We start from the raw sequence: 17,478 nt of genomic DNA on the forward strand, positions 1-17,478 counted from the left end.
GATTTGGCGCACAAACAAAAAGGTTAAGAACTGTCTCCACATTCATGAAGGTGATATGGACCTCTGTAGACCAACTTTTAGCTGCTGTAATTGTGCGCCAAAAATTGTGCCACAGAACGAGCTGGAAAAATAGAAGCAACAGAAAAGTGTTTGATTCACACGCGGGGTCAAAATTTTGCACCCCCCAAAAAAAAAAGCCAAAAGAAAATTGCGGCGCCGAGTCTTCATAAATAAGGCGCAGGAGGTGCAGCAAGGGAAAAAATTTCAGTTTTTCGTTTGAAAGACGATTAATAAATGCCCCCCATAGTCTTCATTACTTTTGTACCATATTTTAGTCATTGTTCGATGGCCTTACAGCAGCGATAAAGAGGTCTCTGTACAGTAGGTGGTCTTCCTTCTTTGCTGATCTTTATAGATCAGTACATGGAGCTGGCCCTTTAAGTAAATTAACCCCTCCTTGGCCTGTGTGAGCACTGTCTGTTGCTGTATCGGTCACACTGTGGATGTTAAGAAGCGAATAAACACACAGCAGTAGTGTTTTGTGGTGATTACATTGCCGCACCGGTACCGCACCGGCTCCTCGCACTAGCGCCGTGCGTTATGTCTGGCTGGGGATCACTGCGCACCGGTGACGGCCGTGCAGGGGGCGGGGCCTGGTCACGTGGCTGCCGCGTATAAGAGGGAGGTCACTGCGCGGCTTCATGACCGGCAGCATCTGTACAGCTGGGGCAGGGGAGGAGGTGACCGCAGCTCCGGAACCAGGCACGGACACAGCAGAGATGGCAGGTGAGTGCCCGGGGGTAGTGCTGCACGGAGGAGCAGGGGTACACCTCCCCGGGGAGCCCCTCTTCCTCACTATGTGCAGGACACGTACAACATGCGCTGCACCTGTGCGGCGGCCGGGGACTCCTCACACTGCTGTGCACTTCTGTGCACTGTGTAATCCGCACTGGTTATAGAGGAAACGCTTGTGACTCTCGGCGTGTTATTGGCTGAGGCTGTAGTGCAGGGTTACTAGAGGCCAGTGGAGGGGATAGTGGCCCAATCCTCATATAAAGCTTTAGCATAGTTGTACAATTTTTAAATTTAACTAATATATTTGGTATTTGGCTTAAAATATCAATATTTTTGGAGAAACTTGCGGCCCCTGATCTGTAGCCTAGGCTTATCATTCAGTGTCTGTACCTGCTGCTTGTAGCTTTGCTCAGACATTGCACACCTGTAGTACTGTACACCTTTACTACTAGGACAGTGATGGCTAACCTATGGCACTGGTGCCAGAGGTGGCACTCAGAGCCCTTTCTGTGGGCACCCAGGCCATCACCAGAGAGGGCTCCAGGTATCTTCCTGCAGTCCCAGACAGCCCAGGACTTGCTGTGCACAGAGCTATATTAAAGTGACAGCTCTACCTGGGACTATTTTCTGCTTTATTGGTGCCTCAGGTGCTGGTATCAATGAAAACTGTGACAGAGGAGGGAGTATAAATCACAAATTACATTTCTGTGTTGGCACTTTGTGATAAATAAGCGGGTCTATGTTGTAGTTTGGGCACTCGGTCTCTAAAAGGTTTGCCATCACTGTACTAGGAAGTTACTACCTAAAGTTGGTTGTGGTTAACTCTTAATTATCTTGAGCATTGGTGTCAGTAGTGGTGATCATTCCTTCTCATTAAAATAAATCTCCACCAAAATGTTTGTGACCCGGTCATGATGCTGTAGGTTTTCTATCTGTCTTGGGCCTTCAATGTGACCAAAACCCAACTTCTTGTTGTCCTTTCCCTTTCTGTACTTGCAGGCCTGTGGTATGTAGCAGAGCTGGTGAACACTCTCTTGTCTAGTTTTAATCCTTGTGTAACCTCACTGTAGGGTCCCATGGGGGATTTTCCTGCCGTGCATAATACATGGAGACATTGTGAATGTCAGTAGAACGTTTGTTATCCTTCTACACCTTGTCCCAGTGAGGGTTAGTGACATCCACCTATAGGTATACATTGTGTCTTGTATTCCTCTTGCCCCAATGGGCCTGGTTGCGTTCCTCCATGTGCTGGCTTGATGTGACCCGTCATCCCGTTGTGATTTGCTTCTCTTCCAGGAGCTGGTTGAGGATTTGTTAATGACATTTTCTAGGCAGGAGATGAAACCTAACCCCATCTACTAGAGATCAGTACTAGAATGCCTTGAAGTGTCCTTGACTGTGCCTCATGGAGAGGCTTCCTGATGGTCAGGTGGTGCTCGCCTGCAATGCTGTATTGTTTCCTATAGGGATTTAACACATGCATGGCTGGGGACATGTACAATTTGACAGGGCACCTTACACAATTAATATAATAATAATCTTTATATAGCGCCATAAAATTCCACAGCGCTTTACATATCCAGTATTTGTCACTTTATTTTGGATCATCTGGAAGTAGTAAAGGGTTAAACAGTGGTTGTGGCCTGGAATGATTTCTATTGATTGGGGTTTTTTCAATGATGTAAAATTGTATCAGTCTAGTACTGGACAAGTGGCCTCCTTCCTCCCAGGCCAGGGTTCCCTCTCCCGCCAGCTGTTGGTCACTGACGTTGCTTCCAGCTCTATTTTTAGCTCCTTCCATGCAGTCACACACTAAGCCCAGTTCTTTAGTCAACAGTATTTCCACACTGGATATGAAGGTCTTTCGAGGACCATGTTTTTATCCTTGCTATAATATTACGTGATTAGATTGGAACTTCCTGTCTTGGAAGATGGGACACCTAGTGACACTTTTTTCCTCTGCACCAGATATGAGATCTGTCTTCATGAGACAAACTCTCTTGCAGAAGCCAAAAGGGACATGCTCTTTGGCTGCCCACTAGACAGAATGTGCCTCTGCTTTGTCAGGGTTGTTCTTAAAATAGAACTTGTAACCCAGTGACTGCTGCGGGGGCATCACACATCTGTCTGTAAAAGTGGAGGCAGCTTATAGGTTATTCATAATAAAACCATTGAGTTGAATAATCAGATTGAGAAAAGGCAGTTCCATCAGGTCCAACCTATAAATCCTACAGTGATCCTGAGAAACTAACTGTTGGCCTGTAGTCGTAAAAATTCTTCCCAGACACCAAATATGGCAGTCAGAATAACTCCATGTATCAACAACTCGGTCATATCATTTTTTTTGATCACCCCCCCCCCCCCCCCATAACATACGACAATGACACTTTTTTGTTTTTTATTTTCCTCTAGAAAGTCATCCAGGCCTCTGTTGAACATGTACATAGTCTCACTGCTCTTACAATAAAGAATCCCTGACTATGATGATAGTAGATCTGCCTCTAGGCATAGAGGATGCCTCCTGGTTGCAGGCCGTGTAACAAAAAAATCTACATCAAAGGAAATCTACCATTAGAAATTAAGATCTACCTCTTAAAGTAGATCTGATGGTAGGTTCCTTATAACCTTTACAACCTAATCAAACAAAAGTTTCTAAGCTAAACTTCACTTCTAGAGCATGCAGTAGCCTCTGGAGCAGGAGCAAAGGCTATGCTGCTGTAGCCTCTGGGATCCCTTCTTACCTGTGCACCCTCCCGCTGCTGTGGCCCTGGCTCCTTTGGAGCTCTGCATGTGTGCAGTAGCTCCACATTCACTGCCACATCGCTGTGCGGGTCTCCACTGAATGCAGAGCTCCAAGGGAGCCAGGGCTGCAGTAGTGGGAGTGCATTGAGGACATGTAGGTAGGGATTGAAGAGGCTAATGGAGCAGCTTGTTCCAGTTCCCCAATTGGAAAAGTCCAGATTCACGACATCCCCAAGCTTTCCCCAGGTCTTAGATTAGTCTTAGATTAGTCTGACAGGACTGATCGCTTATAACCCAGCATTGGCATGGCTTTATTAGAGATCTCAAGAGAATCCCTCAAATAATTTCCCCAACAACTGTCAGACTTGCAGGTCTGTAGTTTTTGGCCAAACCTTTTAACCTTTGTATGTTGGCCCCACATTAACATTTGAAAATTCTCAGGACTGGCACATATGTAAAGTCCATGAAGGTACATAAAGGTGAACCTGTAATGTATCCACGGCGTCCTTCCTTCTAAAATCAATGTTTAAAATTCTGCTCATGAACCTTAAGGGCCACTGTAGGGGTTATCCAGGGTGTTAAAAATTACTGAGCGCTGGGGTGGGCTAGTTAAACATAATAAACGTGTACTTGCCTCGTCCCGTGCCGCAGTCAATCTCTGGTTTGTATACAGGGGCGCACAGGAAGCTTCCATCCGACACTATCTCCCAGCACTTGCAACGCTGAGAGATTGGGACGGATGGGAGGAGCCGGCCACATTGGCGGGCGGAAGTTCCCTGTGCATGGCTTCTGTGCCCCTGTAAACAAACTAGGGCATGGATCGAAGGGTCCGCAGCGTGGGACATCGGCGTCGCCGGAGGAGGTAAGTAGATGTTTATTATGTTTAACTAGCCCGGCCCTCAGTAATTTTTAACAGCAGGATAACCCCTTTAATGGATCTCACTGCAGCAGAGGAAATGTCATCCGACATTCAGAGGGGTGGGGGTCTGCTCTTGCAGTATAACAATCTGCCGTATGGAGGGGGCTCTGGTAACTCTCCCAGAGGCCTTCTGGCTCATTGGCATAAGTTTGTTTTAGAAGGAAGGGGTAACAAATATAAGACTTACAAATTTAAGATTAAAATCAGTATCTGGATATGAGTTTGTGCCCCTGGTTTATCTTGATAGATTGATGGTTTATTTCCTTTAAAATTGGGCAAGAGGCAAAACGGGGAATGTGTTTTTAAAGCCAAAAGCCAACATATGGGTAATGGCAAGCTCCCCCATCTGGACGTTCACTCCAGGTTTTCAGATGCAGTGTTTGATATCCAAACCAGAACATGTGGATGCAGCCTTATGAATGTATCTTGATGCACATGGTAATGTATAATGTATGGAAAAAGGGGTGACTAACTCCATTAAGTGTACATGTTAAGTCAAACGTTGCTGACTTGCTGCAGATGGCCTATGATGGTCTCTGAATGCTTAAAGGGAACCTGTCACCAGGAGACCCATTTTTAGCACTCCCCCAGTCCCCACAGAGCATAGTACATACACTGCCAAAGTGTTTTTGTATTAAAAATTGGTTTTACAGAAAAAAAGATGTTATATTGTACCTTTCATTAGCATGTGCTGTGTGACTAGGCAGTTGCCAAATGGGAGGGGCTGGAAAGGAGCAGTCCCCCCCCCCCCCCTTGGGGAACAGCTTCTCCATGTGACCTTTTCAAATATATGAAAACACCAATCACTTGGCTTTGAGACGCCCCCTGCTGCTCTACAGCCAATCCTGAGTGTGGAGTTATTCATATATTTGAAAAGGTCACATGTTTCCCAAGGGTGGGGGGGACTGCTCCTTTCCAGCCCCTCCTATTGGGCAACTAACTGCCTAGTCACACAGCAGATGCTAATGAAAGGTACAATATAACATATCATTTTTTTTTTTTTCTGTAAAACAAAGTTTTCATACAAAAACACTTTGGCAGTGTATGTACTATGCTCTGTGGGGACTGGGGGAGTGCTAAAAATGGGTCTCCTGGTGACAGGTTCCCTTTAAAGGGAACCTACCACCATGATTCTACCTATAAAGGGAGATCGGGTGGTAGGTGGATGAATGGGACGTGATGATAGCCCTTTTTTGGGCTAATCCTCACGTCCCGTCTCTTAAAAATTTTTACATAACCCAGCATTAAAGTTTTCTAAGCAGCTACTGGGGCGTGGGGTAGCTGGACATGAGGCTACAAGTCACGGCTATGCCACGCCCCAGTAGCCTCTTTTCTCCGCCTACCATTTAATCTTCGTCGCGCGGCTGCGTGCCCTCGTCCAAGTCCCCTGGCATCTGCGGCTTTCTGCACACGCAGTAGCTCCGGCCCCACAGCCGTAGGCCTGCGCTTGCGCAGAATGCCGGGGACTCGGATGAGGGAGCGCAGCTGCGAGGAGCTGTGCGCCAAAGATTGTAGGCGGAGAAAAGAGGCTACTGGGGCGTGGAATAGCCGTGACTTGTAGCCTCATGTCCAGCTACTCCACGCCCCAGTAGCTGCTTAAAAAAATTTACATATCCCAGCATTAAAGTTTTCTAAAAGAGACGGGATGTGAGGATTAGCCCAAAAAAGGGCTATCCTCACGTCCCATACATCCACCTACCACCCCTTCTACCTTTATAGGTAGAATCGTGGTGGTAGGTTCCCTTTAAATGGCATCTACTCTGTAATGCTTTTTTCTATACCCCCCTGGGGAAGTGTTTTAATATTCCTTTAATAGACCGGTAAGTCCAATTTGGGCACCAGTCACAGCTCATGTAAGCAGGTAAGCCTGTTCCTCTAAATAAATGGTCTGTTCCAGGAAAATGTGCTCTGCTATGCAGATGTAGGTCGTGACTCTGCAAGTATCTGGGGCTTTGTAGTCCTGCTACAGGAACTATTTCCAGAGATATTTTAGTGGGTCGGAGATTAGACAGGGAGTTGTAAAACCATCCTTGTCGGTGTAGGATAATGGCTACAGCTGTCACTACAGACACGATAACCTGTGCCCCTGGCTGCTCATGCCGTGGATTTCTAGTTGTCTCCATTTGTAATCATGGCAGGAGTGTGGTTTAGGGTTTAGTTGAAGTTTTTTTTTTTTTTTTTTTTTTTAAATATGTTTATTGCAAAAATTGTAAGTCCACCTGAGTCCTGCTGTGATGGAAAGACATGTCTCCAGATCCTGTTGGTTTGGAGAAGTATCGCACGGAAATTGGGCTGAAAAGCCACATGAATCTGCATGTTACATTTAGTCTCCCCTCCATTGAGGCCCCGTTGCAATGGCATTTTTATAGCAAGTCTGTTTTCAATGGAAGGCGAAGACAGAACAACCTGCCCTTCCTTGTTGCCATTTCAGTGACTGCCAAAAAATAACCCAAACATCGGCGTCAGCCTTCTGCTGCAGATCCACTGGGCTTTTTTGCGACAGATATGGAGACTGGTGTGAAGGGCCAGGGATTCTGATGTATTTGGATTTCAGTGACAGAATTTGGTGCTGTGAGATTGCTGTGGAGTAGAATCTAATCTTGCGTAGGTGGGCATGTGCAAAATTGAGGCTCTCCAGACTGAACTAGTGGGGCTTTATTTATAGGCTTGTGATGCCATAACTACCATAATCTATGGCCTCTGGAAAGCAGATGTATATGGTGGCCTTGTAAATGTGTGGTTAGTTTCTTGCACTAGTCCATTTACTGCTGGTCCTGAATTTTTGTACAGTCTCCAGCTACATTCACATTGATGTGCCTGCCATACTGTACTGGGCACACATTGGGACCATAGAACATACACAGCACACAGTGCTGTATTCCGGGGAAAGATGGGACATGTATCTTTCTACAGAACGGTACGGCATAGTGCGCCCTTTGCCGTATATACACACCCCCCATACGTGTCTGTGTGTGAATGCAGCCTTAAATGTAACTTTCATGGAATCCTTAGTTTATTGGTGTCAGTCTTTTGGAGAGGCTGCCACATTTGTGGATAGTAAATGGGCTCCTTAAAGTGGCCCCTGAGGCACTGACCCTTTGTTCTTGAGCTTGTGGCCTTTACCACGACACTGAACCATATTGTGATCTTCGCTAATTCATAATCTAAAAATGAAGGCTAGAGAGAACTTGTGATTTCTGCAGGATGTAGGGGTGGCTGTTATGAAGTAAAGGTTCTAGTCGCCATCTAGTATTCCCTTAGATGCCTGCCTTCATCCTTCTAGCTTATTGTAACTGACTTGGGCAACATTGTTGATCCATAAGTGGTAAGTGAAGTCAACCACTAGTGGCCTCCCTCAATGTTTTTTTTAGTGGTGGTGAACCTATGGCATGGGTGTCAGAGGTACCACTCGGGGCCCTCTGTGTGAACAGTTTGCCAGACATGACTCGGAGCCTATTACAGTCCCAGGCAACCCAAGAGATTCCATGTTCAGGACTATTTTAAAGTGACTGCAACTGCAGGCAGAGTAGGTGTGGATAGAGGTGAACTAACATTGACTATCCTACTCATGGCCTTGTTGTTCTACCTGCTAAGGGGTCCCCGAGGGAAGCTACAATGATCTGAATTTCTCCTCCTTTTTAGTGTATTGGTGACCTTAGGACACTGATACAATTGAAACTTGTGACAGGGAGCAATGGGTTACTGCTTAAATTGTTGTATTGGCACTTCAAGTGTCCAAAATACTAAGTGTTCTCATTGTCTGACAGGCTTGCCCTCATTGGTATAGTTTCCTCATTTATACAATGAACATTTGGGTGCATATAACTAGTCTGTTACAGGGGCCAAGTCTTCATGAAATGTATATCTCCTAAGATTTAATAATACAGGAAGATATTATGATCTTGGGCTCCACATTTGTGTGTGACATGAGCTCCTGTGGCTAGAGACATTAAAGGACACCTGTCATCAGGTCTGTGTCACTTGTCCTGTCACCTCTACCTGTTGGAGCAGCTCACAAGGATCCCATCCCAGCCTTTATCTAGTTATTTCATACATTATTCATTGTAAAATCATCTATTCTTTATCATGTAAATGAGGCTGGTCACATGGCCAGAGGCAGTGATGTCACCCCGTTACCCATCCCCTCTCCTCCCCCTGTTCATGTCTGTGTGTAATGTATAGTAAAGCATGGCTGGTGTGTGTGCTGCATCTGCTGACATGATGCATCCTCCTAATATACAGGTGAGAGACACAGACATCAGCTACACATGAATCTGACATGTTCTGCTGTAACATGGCTGCAGCCTGGAGCTGCTGTATCTCTCCTATACACACACACATGCGCACACAGGCTGCAGGGGGCGTGGCCACCAGCACCAGGAAGCACATCATTATACAGCCTCACATCATTATACAGGCTGTCAGTCATGCACTGGGGGTGTGGCTGTGCCTCCCACTCATGAATAAGCTAGACAGCTTGAATATGCTAATGCTTCATTGGACATTTCACAGGTCATTTGCATACAGCTTTAGGACCTCATTGCTTAGGTTTACAGGCATGTAGAGGGACAATGAAGGGATAGAGGCAATGCTCTCTAATGGCAGTTTATGAAAATATATTTAGTTTAGGGGGGTTATTTTGCATGACGGGTTCTCTTTAAGGAGTGTTTTGGATGTAATGTAGCTAACATGAACCAACACTTCCAAGATACCAAAGGATTTGTTTTCTGGTTGGCATTTGAGCCTGTGGCTCCAATAACACATTGAATTCTTGGCAGAAGTGAATCTGAAGAATGCAGAGGTGTTTCTGTGCCCACAGTGTGTCTTTGTCTTATGCCTGTCTTCTGGTTTGTGCAGCAGGGTCAGGTTATGTAATGCTCCCGTACGCTTGAATGTCGGATAGGAGAGATCTTGTTCCTGGATGAATTGGTTACTATTGCGTTTGGCTGAATCTTTAAATGCTTGTTCCCAATGGACTCGTGCCCACATGCTCACCATAAATGAAGGCTGTATGGTTTGTCTGTGTATCCCTCAAGGAATATGGAATGACGTATGTGTTATTCATTGAGTCTCCATCTGTCAAGATCAAGCAGTAAAACGTCTCTTCAGAAATATTTTATTGGACCTTAATCTGGTGGCCGGACATTTGGTGGATTATGCTGCCAAACCCTCCCTCCCTCAGTCCTCCAACTGGGTTATAGCCTATTGGGCTGGATAATAAGGTGTATTGTCCACTTTTGTAGAGGGTAGAATGGGTTGACTATTTACACTCATAACTTGCTCTTGGTGGTGCTCAGACATTATCCAGGGCTGTATTTCTGACCAGACTTTCTTCTAAACTAACCTTATTCTCAGCGTGCAAAGCCCAAGTGACCCTCATGTCTCTTGTACCCACCAAAGATAAGTAGTCGGCAATGTGTTTATCAGATATTTCTCAGATGGAGCATGTTTAATTCTGTGCTCTGTGTGGAGTCCTTGCATCCAGATGCTGGGTTGTACGCTGTCATGAGAACATCATGGTGCATTGATAGGAAGTGACAGGCTGCCAAGTCATCTTACTGCAACCCTTGGAAATGGTATTGCTGTTACATAATGGGTCATTTTGGAAATGACAGGCTGGGTTGTCGAAGGTCTTGGAAGATCCTTCATAACATGGTTGACTGGTCTGTTTTTATTTTAGGTGAAGCTTTCGTCACCCTTTCCACAAATGACTCTTATGCAAAAGGAGCGCTGGTGCTGGGCTCATCTCTTCGGAAACATTCTTCAAAGAGGCTAGTTGTGCTCATAACTCCTCAGGTCTCGGACTCTATGAGGTAAGTAGTCCTTCTGGCCTCTCCATAGGATTTGGAGACTGACCATGTCACTTCTATTTTTATGGGTTTTCATTACAGAAAAGTACTAGACAAAGTCTACGATGATGTTCGAGTTGTGGATGTCTTGGACAGTGAGGATTCTGCTCATCTGGCTTTAATGGAAAGACCAGAGCTCGGGGTCACATTGACTAAACTTCACTGCTGGACCCTGATAGAATATACCAAATGTGTATTTATGGATGCAGATACAATGGTAAGACAAACTTCTTTCCTCCTATAATGAGCTGTGTAGATGCCCATTTTTATAGCTATTTCTTTTTGACAATTTCAGGTTTTACAAAATATTGATGACCTATTTGAGCGAGAAGAGCTGTCTGCTGCCCCTGACCCTGGCTGGCCTGACTGCTTCAACTCTGGAGTGTTTGTATTCCGGCCATCTATCGAAACATACAACCAGTTATTACAGTTGGCCACAGAAAAAGGCAGCTTTGATGGTAAGTATAACGGGCAATGGATGCTGGCCCACAGATGAGGTGCCCCTAGTACAAGGGATCGGCACCTGGAGTTAGAAAAGGAAATTAGAATTCCTCTATTCATCCTCCGGTCATATTCACATGCACAGGATATTCTGCCAGGATCTGTAGACATTCCACAGCAAAAGCTAGTAAATTTTATCTTTTTATTCATTGCATGTAAAGGAGATAAGACAAGTTCATTAATAGCGCTTCATGTGTTCACACAAGGAAATGCCAAACTATGAAACTACATTCCCTTAGAAGGTGCATCAAAGAAAAGCTGTACTCCCTGGAGATGTCGTCTGTGCCTCTTTGGTATACAGCTTTCAGACTAAGGCTGAATTCACGCTGCCATTCCTTCTCTATTGAAAGTCTCAGTTGGGTTCTCGATGAATGGAGCACAATCCTTGATATCCCCTGTCTCCTTTTGTATATTGGCCACTGAAGGCTAGAGTCGATGAGCAGTGCCGTCTGTTTCTCTCCTCTATAAACGCATTTAGCATTGTCAGATTCTATCTAGTGACATGAATGTGAACTGTGCAGAATGGGTGTTTCCTCTACAAATTATCTTGCCCCACTTGATGACAAAAGGTGATTAAAATTTGTTTTGACAGGAGACGCTGTACTAGCAAAAAATGGGCTAGACTTGTTAGATGGCTGGTAATGAGGGAAGTGTAAAATTGGGTAATGGCCAGTTTTTCTAAAAATTGGACCAGGGACTACTCTGCATTTTTGTTTATGAATGCTTGCAGATCAGAAAGCAAAGTGTAATTATACTCAGTACTTGGCCAGGTCTAGAAGACTCATTGCTCAGATTTCTCGGGACTTCCCTCCACCTTGTTCAGTGATCTAGTAGCCAGATCAAAATGCCACAGGGGACTCTGGCAGCTCTTCAGAAGTTCTGATGTGAGCAAAGTGAATGGTCCCCTTGCAATGCATATGTACCAGGTGGGCTCTGACACCAGTCCAGACATTAAGGTCACTAGCCATTTCTGGTTTGTGGTGTAACTTCTGCATTGTAGCACTCCAAGCATACATTATTTTATAACCAGGACTACCCAGTGTATGTAAATGTCTAAGACTTGGTGGATTACAATTTTTGTAGGTAATTGTGTAAACTTTTGTTTTTATGTAGGAGGTGACCAAGGTTTACTGAACACATTTTTTAACACCTGGGCAACCAAAGATATCCACAAGCATCTCCCCTTTATTTATAACTTGAGCAGCATCTCCATATATTCCTATCTCCCAGCATTTAAAGCGTAAGTATATGGTGGTGAGGGGGTGAAGATTTGGATACTGTTAATGACAAGACATCACATGAAAATTCCATCCCCCCCCCCCCACGCACTGGAACATCAAGTTACATGGACTCCTTGCTACTGATAACATAAGCAGGACTAAACTTGGCTTCTCATCATTGGTTTTTTTTACCCACCAAGATGACTGTTTTATTCTATTTTGCGATCTGCTTTATACATCGTATGGTTGTTTTTCTTAAAGGAAATCTACCACCAGGATGAAGGATTGTAACATACTGGTTTGTGCCCCCTCTGGCAGGATCTGCTTTTCTTTAATGGGAACCTACCACCACGAATCTACCTATAAAGGTAGATCGGGTGGTAGGTGGATGTAAGGGACGTGAGGAGAGCTTTTTAGAGCTAATCCTCGCGTCCCCGCTAACTTTCGGTACACTTTATTAACCTAATATGTAAATTTCGTTATGCGGCTACAGGGGCGTGGTAGCCGGCACGAGGCTACACAGCGCAGCTACTCCACGCCCCAGTAGCCACATTACTCCTCCTACCCTCCTGCGTGCGACGCGCAGCTCCTCCTACCCTCCTCCGCGCGCCCTCGTCCGACAAGCTGGCTACTGCGCTGCGCTGTGTAGCCTTGTGCTCAGCTACTCCACGCCCCTGTAGCCGCATAACGAAATTTACATATTAGGTTAATAAAGTGTACCAAAAGTTAGCGGGGACGTGAGGATTAGCTCTAAAAAGAGCTCTCCTCACGTCCCCTACATCCACCTACCACCCGATCTACCTTTATAGGTAGATTCGTGGTGGTAGGTTCTCTTTAAGCTTCCTATGACATAATTTTAAAAGCCCTTTTCTTAAACATGTAAAACACAATAGTTAATATACAGTTAAGCAGAGTACAAAATATCTGGGTAGGAGTAAGTTTCAGAACACAGTATGTACCTTGTGTGGGCCTAATGGAAACAGATCCTTTCCCTAGCCAAAGACACTAGGCCTCAGGGGTTCTCTGATTATATTGGGTGCAGACACTCCCCTGCACACCCATAGGAGGGCCTTGAGGACCTTTCTATCTGGTATCAAACCAGAATCTTGGAGAAGTTCTAGCTTCTCAATGGTAGGTCATGGCGTTGGGGTCCTGGTCTCATTGGATCTGGGTGAACAGATGCCAAACCTGACCCACTTGTGTTAGTTCCATTCAGAGATTTGTATCTGTGTCCAAGCATGCTAGAATCTAGTAAGTTGTAGCTGTACAATTCCCCTGGCGATACAGATGCCAAAAATGTATTTGCCCTTAGGCTAGGATGGACCATAACTAACAGGTTGGACTGGGGTTTTGATGATCCTTTGTTTCCAAACACAATGGAGGGTAGCTTCTGAAACAGTCAGTGCCAGGCTGGCTCAGACTCCTTTTGAGGCTAAACCTCCTGTGGGGTTTGACACTTCTAGCTTTAACTCAATTGGGCTATTTGGGATGAGGCTGGAGACGGTGAGGGGGATATAGATATAGATCTATCTATCGGAGGGAATGCTAAAGATGGCTTGCTACATAATTGCAGTATAGAAGACCTGTAAGGGTAGGAGTGCGGTTTTTGGGTGAAGACTGTCCTCAAAGAATTCATAACAAACTAATGTCCAGAGCATGGTATGGTCAATTGCACAACCCTGACCTCTAAGGTTTATACTTGTTCTAAATTAGACCTGGACACATTGAGGCCTCATTCACACACTGCATTTAAAACTCAATTCAAAGGCATCAGAGGTTTCTCCCAACTGTATACGCAATTGCCAAAAAAGCATTTAGGATTGAGAACCAGGTGTTTGCATGTTTTGAAGAGCTAACATGCAAGTCCTTTTGCCTGATCACTAACATGTCAGTGTTGGCTCATATACAGTCAGGAGAATCTTTGACCATGTTCAAACTATTGCATTTCAAAACATGGCAGAGCCCAGAATGAGCAGAAACTGACTATTGAAATCAGATATGTTGACAAAACGGGTCAGGTTGGTACTTGGACAAGCTGTGTCTGATATGATCTTACTATTTATTGTAAAGCATTTCTAGTGCTTGAACTGTAGATATTTCCAGAGTTTGACATATGTTATCTAATGCTGTGTGTCTCTATTGATCTCAAGTATCTGGTTTTCTAGGTTTGGTGCAAATGCAAAGGTGGTGCATTTCCTTGGTAAAGTGAAGCCGTGGAACTATACCTATGACAGTACAACAAAGACTGTGAAAGGAGATGCACATGACCAAACTCTCATTCATCCCGAGTTCCTCAACCTCTGGTGGGAAATCTACACATCTAGAATCCTTACACTGTTAACAGAACATGGAGTAGTGAAGGACACCTCAACTGGCTTGAAAGCGGTATGTCTGCCCATAACTGCATTTTGGCTTGCTTTCTACAAAGGTGCACATTAAGGATTAACCTTCCAAAACTTGGGGTTTGGGTTGGCCTATACATTAAACCTGGGCACAGCTGAATCCTTCAAGATCAGTTAAATATAGGTCCATGGAGTTTGGCTGGAATTGAAGATACAATGCATATGAAATCTATATTGGAAAAAATACACGTCACTGTTTTGGAGTATATAGATCTTGGCACTCCTTATAGGTCAAAAATTGAGACTTTATTTAATCCAGAATAAACAGTATAGCAATCCAACATAAATTAACATTTCAGTCTTAAAAATTCAGACCTTTATTAGGCACAGATTGCAAGGTAATAGCACCACATCTCTTCTCCATTTCTAATTATACCTTGCAATCCGTGCCTGGTGAAAGTCTGAATTTATAACGTATGGAATCTAGGCTTCAGCTAGTATCTGGCCAGATGTGTAGGGATGGGGGATCTACATTGCTAATGGGCACCCCTATAATATCTTTAGAGAATAAATCTTGAACCATTTTATTCAAAAGCTGAACAATAGAACTTTGATTTTTGGCAAGAATGGGTAAATGGCCCTGGTCTTGATGGGATGCCTGGACAGCCTTAAAGGGTATTTCTGATATGAAGTCCTGGAAACATGAAAAGTAAAACATTCTGCCCCTTGATGGGTTTTCAAACCTTGGGAGAACCTCTTAAAAGTTAATGAGCCTGCAAAGGAATGGAACTCATTTTGGATACTGCACAAGCACTTACCTACTCAAAACACTTTCCTTCTGTTGCATCTTTAGTGCATTTTTTGCAAGTTAAAGGATTATTTTTGGATACTACAAGGGTTTTTTGATCCATGGCTGCAATCAAAAACCTACCATTTTAGGCTGTCTGCTCATGTCAAGCCATAGTGTCCTTCACCAGCCTTCCATGGCTCCACTGGTGTGCTGGGACACGAGTGAGATGGCCTGGTGGTTTGTGTCCCAAACTGTCCTGTAGGGATCTGTGGGTGATCCTTGCAAGTTCCCTTATAATCTAAAGTCTACAGAACTTTGAAGGGGTTGGCTCTTATGTTTTTAATGTGTGGGGCGGTATTGGGTTTAGAATTTACATGGCAAGAAAGTTGTGCAGATCTGTTAATAGATGTGTAATTGAACTCTCCAGTCTCGCCTCATTATCAGATTCTTGATCAGATGACCCTTCATCTGTGGCCATGTTATGATCTCTAACTGTCTGAGCAATCTCCCTGCCAGGACCTTGGCTTCATGAATGCTAGAAGGTCATGGCAAGACGATTGCCCTGAAGTTACAGGTCACATGACCCATTATCAGTGGCCACTTTATGGACTGCAATCTCTGGCTGAGGTGAGGCAGGAGGCTTCACTTCTCTGCACTTCTTTCCAGATATGTACTTTAATAGATGTGTATTGGTAAAGTGCCTAATCTAGGTATGTGGCAAACACTTAGTCCCTTAGGCTAATGGGGAATCTTGGTCCTTATTGACATTTATTCTCCCCTTCTTGCTATGACCCTTTCCACCAAACATCTGGGCCAGTTACAAAAACCAACTATGTTGGGAAATGGATTTGTATTGGCTTCACAATGGGTCTTGTAGACTTATCTTAAAATCCTCACTGGAGTATATAGGAAGGGTATGGTGTAAAATAACCTATATTTGCTTGGTTTCATTGAAGCTGTAGCTTGAACATGGCTTGATCACTGCAGGATCAGATGTGTAATTTATGACAAATGGGCTTGTACCCACTTAACAAGGTCAACAGATTGAGGAAATTCTTAAACCGTGAAGCCCAGAGTCTAAGTCATAGCTGTCAATTATACATCCTAGTGCACAATTAATACAGGTTTACTATATGGTGAACTGCCTATATGTGCATGGGCCTTGGCACAGAGGGTTTCTTTCTAATGGGGGGGAATGGTAATTCTTCAACCTTTCCACTTTTCTATAACTGTTCACAGCTGTCGGGCTTGGTCTGCTCACTGGCTTTCTCTTGTCGCTTCTGTAGAGAGGTATGAACTTCTAATGTTGCGCTGCTATATACAATCGCAGACCTCATGCATTTTTCTTTTTGTATAAATGTAAATATTTTTTCACTTGGGTTTCTATGATTTTCCAGCTCTTGTCGGCTGTCTTTTTAGTTCTGCTTTGCCTGCCTCTTTGCATGGAAGCTATCATTGGTTCTGTCTTATCAGTTTACATTAGATTTTTACTGGTAGTAAATGGTATGTTCTCTCCTCAGGAGGAGGTGACAGAAGCGGTGTCACACATGTGCATAGCAGCAGCGGCACCACCACCATCCCCGCCAGCCATATCTTCAGAAGAACGCAGGGAAAGGTGGGAACAAGGCCAGGTCGACTACATGGGGGCAGATTCATACGACAACATCAAGAAGAAGCTGGATGCTTATCTCCAATAGGATTGGAAAATCCTTTCACAACCCTAAATGGACTCCACTGTCTGGTGTCTAGGACTATGTCCTACCACAATGTTTACTACTAAACTGCTAGGAGCTTTACTAAACCTCAGTTGGTGGGTTCTTCCACTCTTGTAAGTGGGATATGTAAATTAAGCATCCCTTTGTTACATGCCCAGTCATGTGCCATTATGGCTTTACTGGTTTTAGGGGAATCTGGTTACCAGTCTGCTCAGACCAAACATGTAAGTAGCACTTAACTGTTTACCTTCCCATAAAGAACCGTTCACACTGTTAGAAGGATCGATGCTTGTTCCCACTGCTACTTTGTCTGGGGTGGTTAATGAGGTGCAAGTCTTGTCTTTGCCTTTCAATAGATCAATACTGTTCAGATTCCCTCTACATACAGAATCGTGAATGGCTGAGCCACTTCCGATCACTCGGCACAAGCTAAGAGCACACTGTCATCCCCTTGGATTGCTTCCCTTCCCGTTCTGTACCTCAGAGGGCTATTGTAATGCTTCTTCCAAACCGACTGTAATACGGCACTTCAGAGAAATAAACTGGTTTTGGTCAGTAGCTTGTTTTCAGTATCCTCTTTGCATCTCAAAATATCAGGTTTTCTA

The 17,478-nt window shown here is 44.4% G+C and overlaps 1 protein-coding gene across 2 annotated transcripts; it reads left to right on the forward strand.

Moving 5' to 3' along the window:
* The first annotated feature begins 632 nt into the window (after positions 1-632).
* GYG1 (glycogenin 1) lies at positions 633-17,431 on the forward strand. 2 transcript variants are annotated; one of them, XM_072143097.1, is made up of 8 exons: positions 633-786; positions 10,137-10,269; positions 10,348-10,522; positions 10,601-10,763; positions 11,920-12,046; positions 14,192-14,411; positions 16,398-16,448; positions 16,679-17,431. In XM_072143097.1, exons 1-8 carry the CDS (start codon positions 702-704, stop codon positions 16,853-16,855), a joined length of 1,131 nt encoding a protein of 376 aa, XP_071999198.1. In that variant the 5' UTR covers positions 633-701; the 3' UTR covers positions 16,856-17,431. The 2 variants fall into 2 exon arrangements, with proteins under 2 accessions (XP_071999198.1, XP_071999199.1); XM_072143098.1 differs by lacking the exon at positions 16,398-16,448.
* The last annotated feature ends 47 nt before the right edge of the window (positions 17,432-17,478 follow it).

The sequence above is a fragment of the Engystomops pustulosus genome, chromosome 3 (genome assembly GCF_040894005.1).
Source record: "Engystomops pustulosus chromosome 3, aEngPut4.maternal, whole genome shotgun sequence".
Classification (NCBI taxonomy): Eukaryota; Metazoa; Chordata; class Amphibia; order Anura; family Leptodactylidae; genus Engystomops; species Engystomops pustulosus.

Coding starts and splice junctions, on each gene's coding strand:
- GYG1 (XM_072143097.1), top strand. CDS start 702: ATGACCGGCAGCATCTGTACAGCTGGGGCAGGGGAGGAGGTGACCGCA. Junction 10,523..10,600: donor TTATGGATGCAGATACAATG/GTAAGACAAACT, acceptor TGACAATTTCAG/GTTTTACAAAATATTGATGA. Junction 10,764..11,919: donor AGAAAAAGGCAGCTTTGATG/GTAAGTATAACG, acceptor GTTTTTATGTAG/GAGGTGACCAAGGTTTACTG.